Source organism: Phoenix dactylifera, chromosome 1, assembly GCF_051530095.1.
Source record: "Phoenix dactylifera cultivar Ajwa chromosome 1, Ajwa_hap1_PhDact_Kaust_v1.1, whole genome shotgun sequence".
NCBI classification, from domain to species: Eukaryota; Viridiplantae; Streptophyta; class Magnoliopsida; order Arecales; family Arecaceae; genus Phoenix; species Phoenix dactylifera.
The window spans coordinates 23,847,640-23,857,436 of NC_143190.1; the positions used below are offsets into that span (position 1 = coordinate 23,847,640).

Below are 9,797 nucleotides of genomic sequence, written 5' to 3' on the forward strand. Positions count from 1 at the left end.
TAATACCCATGAATTAGAATCAGAAGAACTTAATGTCATATTGGTATGTAATAAAACATACCTTTTTGATGCAACACTTGCATCAGGCTTCACACTTGCAAGAAAGCTCTTGCAGTTCCTTTTCCAATGCCCTGTCTTGCCACAGTGGAAACAGGTACCGGGTCCAGAGATTTTCTTTCCCTTCTTCTTTTTGATGCGACTCTTAGGATTTAGTTTTTTCTTTGAACCCTTGTTGCCCGACTTCTTCTTTGAGCTCTCACCAACAAGAAGGATCGGACCCTTGTCCTTCTTGATGTGAGACTCTGCTGTTTTCAGCATATTTAGAAGCTCAGGCAGGGAGGAATTCAGTTTGTTCATGTGATAATTCATGACAAACTGCAAGAATAAGTCGGGTAGTGATTGCAGGATCAAATCCTGACTGAGCTCACTGTCCATAGTAAAGCCAAGTTGACTCAATCGAGTGATCAAGTCTATAACTTTTAAACAGTGGTCTTGCACAGACGATCCCTCGATCATTCTAGCACGGAACAACTGCTTAGATATCTCATATCTAGCAGTCCTGCTCTGCTCACCATATAATTCCTTCAAGTTAAGGAGTATGGAGTGAGTATCCATGCTATCATGCTACCTCTGCAATTCATTATTCATAGAAGCAAGCATGATACATTTGACAATCAAACTGTCATTTTTCCACATACGATATGTGGCCAATTTCTCCTCAGTTGCATCTTCCCCTGCTGACCCTAGGTCAGGGGTTTCAAGAATGTAGGAAAGTTTTTCTTGTTTGAGAACAATCTTTAAATTCCTCAACCAGTACACATAGTTGGGACCAGACAATTTGTTTGTATCTAAGATACCTCTAAGTGAGAGTGAAGATGCCATTTATACAGAATTAATCTATAATTACAAAGAACACTAATGTAAGCAGACCAATCATGATGACATGTATTCAATCAGACAAAAACTTTTATCTAATTGTTACTCCCACTATTTTTATCAAATATCATAACCCTCAAGTATGATGAACGAGAAAATACTAATTTTCTTAGTGGGGTTGAGATCCAAATTTCTTATAAAAGATCTTGTGGGAATCACAACAAGCCCTTATAAGTTCAAAGGTAGGAAATTCTTTCCAATTACATCCCATGCAATTCCCAACTTTATCCTGTCCTCTAGCACACATATAGTCTTGTGGGAATCACAACAAACTATTGTGTCTAGTTAAGTCAAACCTTCGTTTTTATACAGTCATATTTGAATAATGCTGCCCTTGTGGGAATCACAACAAGGCAACATATTAAAATATGCCATATGCATCATATGCACCAAGATATTACAATATCAATCTCTAATACTAGTCTTGTGGGAATCACAACAAGCTAGCGTAGATATTGACATAATAATATCCAAGCATGAAGGAAGGACCTTTATAGTGCTATATCAGCAATTAGCTTTTCCATGGAGGTCAATCAAATAGTTGGCCAGGTAAGCAGATGGGAGGCTCTCCTTACTTAGTAAGGTCCTAATTAAATAACCATCTGTAGCCTCTTTTCTAGACACCAACTCAGTCAATTGATCAGAATGGCTCAGTTTAAAGCAATTAACACTACGACTTAATTATGAATTTAGTGAGGGCTTTCAAATAGTAGTATCTTACTAACATTAAGCTCAACTATAAAGGACAATCAAATAATTGGCCAGAAAAGCAGGTGGGAGGCACTCCTCACTCAGAGAGTGAGGTCCTAATTAAGTAACCACCTATGGCTTGCTTCCTAGACACCAACTGAGTCGATTGTTCCAGAATGGGTCAGCCCAAAGTTTTCATACTACTATATTGGTCTCATTGCATATTCTATAATTTAGCACTAGCAATTATACTGTGCTACAACATGAATATAACACTATCTCATAGTATAAACTAATCATGCATACAAACAACCTAGCTATCTCATAGCATCAAGATAATAGCATGTATTATCATTTGGTTAAACTGATTAAGGGTGGCTCTGACACCACTGTTAGGGGAGTCTCCACTCCTACATGGGTTCGGTCCTATTAAAAATAGGGTGAACCCATGTATACCTATCAGAGCACGCATCTCTATACGCCTCCGGACGGAGAGCCATGCTTCGTCACATGATCATGCGTGAGAGTTTTCGGAGATCGGTCACAACTCTTGGACCTTTGCTTCTGATACCACTGTTAGGTTTCCTAGTGCCCTAGGGCGCAGTGGAAGATACGGAATTATAAAATTTTCTTATAAAACCCATTATATGAAACCTTAATAAGCCAAGATCACTTTAATACTTAGGGGTCGGCTCGTTCTCAGGGTTCCAGAAACTCAACTTTCTGTTTTCTTCCTCGAATCGACTCGGGTTTACTTGGAGTCGACTTGGCTGACTTGAGAGACGACTCGATATTTTCGGAAGACGACTCGTTCTCAGAGACCGAAAAATCGATTCTCTATCTTTTGAACATTTCTGCCTTGGAGTCGACTCGGACCTTACTGGAGTCGACTCGACTATCTTAGGGGTCGACTCAGGAACACTTGGAGTCGACTCGTTCACAGGGTCTCCGAAACTGAGTCTCTGCCTTTTAGACTGATTTTCTCTGGGAGTCGACTCGGACAAACTTTGAGTTGACTCGTGAAGCGTCGAAATCGACTCGCAACCTTCTGGAGTCGACTCGGTAACAGGGTCTAAAATCCATCGTTCTGTCTTTTCTGTCTGTTACCCTTTGGAGTCGACTTGGGACCATCTGGAGTCGACTCGCCAAGCATCGGAGTCAACTCGAAATCTTTTGGAGTCGACTCGCTGACAGGGTCTGAAAACCATCGTTCTGTCTTTCTGTCTGTTCTCAGTCGGAATCGACTCATAGAGTGTCGGAGTCGACTCGAGCTTGTGCCAGAATCTTTAAACCACCCGGAGTCGACTCGCAAAGTTCCGGAGTCAACTCGTGATGCAGACTTTGGTTCAAATTGAGTCCAACACTTAGTCAAATTACTTTGAACCAAAGCTCGAGGCACTTAAACAGAAATTCACACATATTTACCTGAAACACTAGATTGAATTCATTAGTACAACATAAGATATACTCAAAATACTTTGTGCTCATCAAAATCAATTAGGGAATACTCAATTACTCCACATGTTCAATGATATTTTGTGAGGAACTGGTTGATCGATGGATCATCTCTGTCGAACATGGCTTTCAAAGTTGGGATCCTCAAAAGGAGCAAAGCCAATCTAGTCATGAAAGACTTCAACTCCTTGCAGGCTTGGAGGAACTTTCCAAATGTCCCAACCTAAGAACTTGAGGCTCCTTGTCACGTTGAAGTGGAATCCCTAATAGTCTTGCCAATTGAGTTTTAATTCTCTTTCTTCCCAGCATGATAATAGTTACTTGAACAATCCCATTGGCATGCTAAAAAAGATGTGTCAACCGCTAGATTCTCTGTTGGAAAGAGGGGGGCATGCATCTCTAGCAAGTCCAATGCATGGGCATGACACTAATATTAACAAGCAGTAGCTTGTCCGAAAGAGGAGATTGGGACATTAAAGATAAATGCTGGTGCTTGTCCGAAAGAGCAGTAGCAAGTCCAATGCTGGTGCTACGATTGTGCTTTAAGATTTAAGGATAAACTAGAATAACTAACATATATAAATTAAAGATAAATGCAAGGGTAAAATAAAGATAAAGATAAAGATAACAATAGATATTTGATTGGCCAAAAAGGAGATCGTTTTTCTTAGGGTTATAATTTGAAATTTATAAGTGTCTCTCATTAACTGCTGGATGAGGGTTACCACTTAACCTTGATACTTGTTCTGGTTTTGTGCCACCATGGTCACGTATGGTAGATAGCGTTATCACTCCACTCACATCTTATATAATAGTAAGATGGGTGCCACTACTCATTTTTGGTATATGTCCTTGCGATTGTGTGCCACATTGTTACTACTACCCATGGCAGGTAATTCTACCACTTTTCTCATGTTCTCGGTAATGTAAGTGCTTCTCCCATGTTATAGGTAGTGGTAACTACTAGCTAACAAGTATTCATGGACTCTACTCTACTAAAAGCCTTGTTGTAGACTGATAACTCTTGCCCTCCTTGGTTTACACAACAGTCACTCGATGTGTGCCTTTCTTGGATTAATTTGCACTTTTGATGTGTGGCTTAGTGTTTTGGCTTGCACCTTCTTTAGTATATCAATCTACATCCTTTGTATATTGTTCCTCACCTTTGGTATTTTGGCCTACACCTTTGGTATTTCGGTCTGTACCATTGGTGTTAACGGCCTGCACCTTTCCGAGTGTATTGACATGTACCCTTAGTGCACGGCTTGTACCTTTAGTGTATTGGCTTGCAACCTTCGTATTTTGGCTTGTTGTCATGTATTTTGGCCTACTGACTAAATATAACTTGGACCCGCTAGTTAAGTACTTCAACCTACTAATTGATTCTTTGTTTGTATCTTGGTACTTGATCAAAGGTTGACATCATTCCAAAATTTCTTATTTAGGCTCCACTAGATTTTCCTTTTGAAGACCTACTAGTACTTGGTTTATATTGAAGGGTCTTCTGAGCCATATTGTTTGATTGGCTTTTAGATCAAATTTGCCGGTCTGCATGTGGTGTCAACCTATATATTTCCCAACCATAAACCAAACTAACCATCTATTTGGAATGGATTGACAATTTATGCCCAGTTACATTTGTATAATTTAAGTTGGAGAAAGCAATTTTGAGTACATTGTACAACTCTGACTAAAACGGTATAACAAGCATATAAATATTTAATGCGAAAAACAAATACATATTTATATTAGTTTGGACCATATTGGGTTATGATCGGACTCGATTGTGATTTTCTGGCCAATCCATAATCCAAGTTTAGGGAGTCTTTTGTACTATTTGACGAAGTTGTTGGCATAGAGCTTTTGAAAGTAAAGCTTTTTGAAATAAAGCTTTTTGAAATAGAACTTTTATAAAAAGCTATTTGCTGTTTGATAACTATATTTCTAAAGTACTGTGAGACTTTAATATATGTTTGGTAAATAAATTGAGAAAGTACTTTTGGTATGACAAAATGACCATAAAGGACATTACATAATATTATACAACATAGCATAATAAAATATAATATATATTAATACAAAAATATATAATATACTATAATATTACTCTAATATAATATAATATTATTATAATATAGTAATATAATATTATATACTATAGCATAATATTATAATATAATTTGATATTATATAACATAATATGTCAATGTATTATGATATAATCTAATATAATATTATATTTACAGTATAATACAATAATAAACGTATAAAATATTATAATTATTATAATTATATATTAATATTATTATTTTCTATGATTATTATATTTTATCATTGATATTTTGGTTTAAAAAAAAAAACTCAAAACAGCTAACGGAGCCTAAAAATTTTCTTTTAAAAAACTTCTTTTAGCTTTCTGATAAAACTAGGAAGGCAATCTATTTTTTTATCAAATATTTTATTTTATTTAAAATAATTTCTGCCCTTCAAAAGCTAAATGGGCTTCGTCCAGCCGTATCGAACACTAGGGTTGGTTTGGTTGAATTCGGGTTGAGACCAATACGGGTTGCAGGACTCTGAGCCTCCCCCAACCCACCCAGAAACCCTAACTTTTACTCGCTTAATAACGAGGGTTCGGTGGCGCCGCCCTCGTTGGAACCTTCTCCCCTCTTCTCTCTCTTTTCCAGGGCTAGGGTGTCCTCCTCGAAGGTATTCTCTTCTTCTCCTACGTGTCTTTTGCTTCGGGTGTTGAATCCTGGTATCGTCTCAAGCGGAGTTTGTGACTGCTTGACGGCTTGGAATTTGATCTTACACGGCCTTAAGTTTTGTTTGCAAGTATTTGATTTCTTGGATCCTTTTTTTCCTTCAGTATTCTGAAGATTTTTATTTTTAGAGATGTTAGGGTTTTGCTGTAATCTTTCCTTTCCCCTCGGCCCTATTTAAGAGTCCATATTTCTTATCATATTTGTTGTTTTTCGTGGTGAAGAAATGGCGGTTCCGTTGCTCGCGAAGAAGATCGTTAAGAAGCGTGTCAAGAAGTTTAAGAGGGCCCAGAGCGACCGTAAAATTTGCGTCAAGGTAAATCACTCTATTGGTAGTTCTATGGTTTCCTTTATCTGTTTGCTCGTTTTTCTCTTTCTTTTTTTTTGAGCGTTATCTTTTTCAAGGAGTATGTAATTTAGTTCTTTGTTTTCTGATTCTCTGATACGCGTCTCTAGGAAATGTTGGATGCTAGTATAGATTTTTCATTTCTCTTCTTTAGATAATTTAGTTATCTGACGTGAGATGTTATATCTATGGGAGTTACGAGGATACATGGTCGCAGTTTATAATCGGTCAGCCATTATGAATTATTTTTGTTCTAGTTAACAGTCATTGGTTAAATGAGCTTGTAACCTTGTATTTGAATGATGAGTACTAGGCTTAATCAGTAATGACCCTCCTAGAATCTGTCCTCTTCCAGGATGCTATTTTAATTCTAACCTTGAGATTGTGAATGAAGGAAAAGCTCCAAACTGAGTGCCATGTGGATTTGTATGAGGACTTGCAAAGACTTCTAGCACATGAAGATGAGTTACAGTCTTCTAAAGACATCATCAAATCCCTGGTTGCTCTTGAGAAATAACATTGGGGAGAACTTTGGTGTAGGGATTATTTAGTTAGATATGATGGGCTATGCTTTTAAATTATCTCTTTCAAAGACCTTATGGATGAATCTTACAAGTGGTCAGCTAAACTCCTTTGTAAACATGTAGTTGCAGGAATTAAGATTGGGTTTCCTGAGGTAAATGACCACTGAGTAAACATAACATCATCGATATGGATATCATCATTGTGAAGATGTATTAGTGTTTATCCTCTTAGTTAAGAAAGGGATGTATAATTCCTCTGGGTCAGGATGATATACATTTAATTTTTTAATCATCAAACTTTTGGTTTGATGGATTTCCAGTCACATTCTGGACTTAGATTCTAGATAGTTGAATCAACCCAAAAATTCCTAAAGCAATTGTGAAGTTATTTTAATTAAGATAGGTCACGAGCACTTTAGGCAGTTGTCTCTTTGGGAGCTAACCAATCATGTAAGGTGGTACAAATGCCTGTGTTGTCTTTGAGAAGTACATTTTGATTGTTTCGGTTGAGATGACATACTGCGGGAGTCTAGGATCTGCATGGTATGTTAAAGCTTTTTGGATTTTGTTTTCTAATTTTGATGTGTAATCTTGATCAGGAAGTCCTGATCCCTATCAAGTGATTTTTCTATATCGCATTTACAATAACACTACCTTTCTGGTATAAACTCATACCTAAAACTATATACTACTGATAGGGACTCTGTTGTTTGAGATAAGAATTATGTCTTTGTTAAATGATTTTTGTTTGCTTTATTATCTTAATTCATTAGGTTTTGTTTTAGCACTCTAAATCATAGTGATAGCATTTGTTAGGTTGATATATGACTCTAGACTGTCCTTGATCATGAGCCTAGTTCTGCTCTTTTAAACTGTTATATGGTCTGTTGCTGGTATACTCTACACAATTTCCTTTCACTTAGTATTTGATGCATTTTTGTGGCACATAAAGGTTATGTCATGGAAGATATGTTGGGACTGCTTATCTTTTAATGGGAAGAGACTTTTCTTTGAAGTTTGAAAGTGTTTTCTAAAAATTTAGCTGATCTTGGTGCTTAGGGAATTATGATCAAGTTGCCTCATTAACTCTAGCCTGCCGAGATCTTTTAATGAGACGTTTCTTTTTTAAATTTTTTTTTTCTAGATCTTTCCGTTTCTTTTAAGAATTTTTATTTTTCAAGATGATATGAGGTTACACTGTTTAGCTGCAATCTTTGAACTGAATTACTCGTAAGAATTTAAAGGGGCTGTAATTTGAAGCATTTGTTAAAGAGCATTATGTACAGGTTTGTCATGATGAAGTGGTTTTGACTTTATGGGTTCTATATTTGTTAAGACCAAGTGGGTTTAACTAGCTTCCACTAGCGTTGGCACCATGTGTTGTCTTTTATTTCTGAATCCTATGAAGCAATACTTCTTGGTTTTACTTTTTTTTTTCATTAATATGGTTGAGTTTCTTATTTGATAGCCAAACTGGCGTAGGCCCAAGGGTATTGATTCTCGTGTGAGAAGGAAGTTCAAGGGATGTACATTGATGCCCAATATCGGTTATGGATCTGACAAGAAGACCCGGCATTACCTGCCGAACTGTTTCAAGAAGTTTGTGGTTCACAATGTATCTGAGCTGGACTTGCTTATGATGCACAACAGGTATGTATTGTTTGTCTTGTCATCTTCTACTAGCCTTTGCAATTTGTTGATGCATGTTGTAGATGGTAAAGATCAGATGGACTGGATATTTAGCATATGTTCTGAACGGATGTGCATGATGCATGTACGCAAACAATCTGCTTAATTATTGTGTACGTTATGATTGTATATCAAAGGTCAGTTTTGCAGGAGGTATGCTTCTTGGGTTATTGCACTTTTCATTTTTCAATTATGCATTTTACATGGTCTTGCATGAAAACAGACAATCTTCTTCCAGCTTAAAAGGCGATAAATACATGTAAAAAAATAGGCAACACATAAAGTGTGTGCATATTATCCGTAGTATATTTATCAGAAGCTAAAGAGCAACCTTGGTACTGCAAAAAAGGTCAATGACTCCTGCAATGGAGTTTAGAGGTTTTGGAGGGTTCCTTGACTTAGTAGCATGGATTTATTGGAAAACAGGGCTAATTTTTTGAAGCTTATCAGTTACAACCTGTAGTTTTAATTTCTGCTTCTGTTTTATAGTTTATTTCCCTGCCTATTTTTTGCAAGAAATTTGCTAATTAAATGTGGGGTCCTAGATTTATGGCTTTTGAGGTTTAAAAATCTTATCTTACCTTGCTCAACTTCAATGGTTCTTCCTAGGACTTACTGTGCTGAAATTGCGCACGATGTCTCCACAAGGAAGCGCAAGGAGATTGTAGAGCGAGCTGCACAACTGGACATTGTTGTCACCAACAAGCTTGCTAGGCTTCGCAGCCAGGAGGATGAGTGACCTCCTAGTTTGGGAAACTTCGAGATTTTATAGTTATCCATTATTTGGGTTTCGGAAGCTTAAGATTTTCTCTGTAGGAGCTATCCTTTAGGCAGCAGATTTGTTTTGCGGTTGTCTATTATTTTCAGTGATGTGTGGACATCATTTCCCACCGGTGCTGATCGTTGCTTTCACTTCTTGTTTATGCACTCTTCTGTACCCGTCGTGATTAGATCATTCTGTTGTACTCTAGTTAAGTGCAAGACAATTCTATTATGCTTTTTTTAATCTGATTATTTTGAATATATGATTTGGTCACCAGCTATTTAGGGTCCACCATGCTTAACCCTAAATATCTATATTGCACACGCGCACACACATATACACGCATGAGAATAAATCACATTTCGAATGTTCATGTTAATAGTCATTAGAGAAGGTAATAAGTAAAAAGAATACTAACTTGTTATATATAGTTATGTAGCTATTTACTTCCACAATGTGTTGATTTCAGTTGAAACAGTCTCATTAATTCTCTAAAATAATAAAATATAATTGATCATATTACAACGCTACCATCTATTGAACATTTTTTAGTATATTCACAACTTTCTGTTCTCTGAGCTCTATTTAAAGGCACAATCCCTATTGATTTGCTCTAGTTCTTCTCTACACCT

At 36.8% G+C, this 9,797-nt stretch overlaps 1 protein-coding gene across 2 annotated transcripts; it reads left to right on the forward strand.

Moving 5' to 3' along the window:
* Positions 1-5,597: 5,597 nt before the first annotated feature.
* Positions 5,598-9,408, forward strand: LOC103704022 (large ribosomal subunit protein eL32z-like). Of its 2 annotated transcripts, none has more exons than XM_008787138.5 (4): positions 5,598-5,790; positions 6,068-6,159; positions 8,182-8,363; positions 9,012-9,408. In XM_008787138.5, exons 2-4 carry the CDS (start codon positions 6,070-6,072, stop codon positions 9,139-9,141), a joined length of 402 nt encoding a protein of 133 aa, XP_008785360.1. In that variant the 5' UTR covers positions 5,598-5,790; positions 6,068-6,069; the 3' UTR covers positions 9,142-9,408. The 2 variants fall into 2 exon arrangements, with proteins under 2 accessions (XP_008785360.1, XP_008785361.1); XM_008787139.5 differs by having other exon boundaries at positions 5,767-5,916; positions 9,012-9,292.
* The last annotated feature ends 389 nt before the right edge of the window (positions 9,409-9,797 follow it).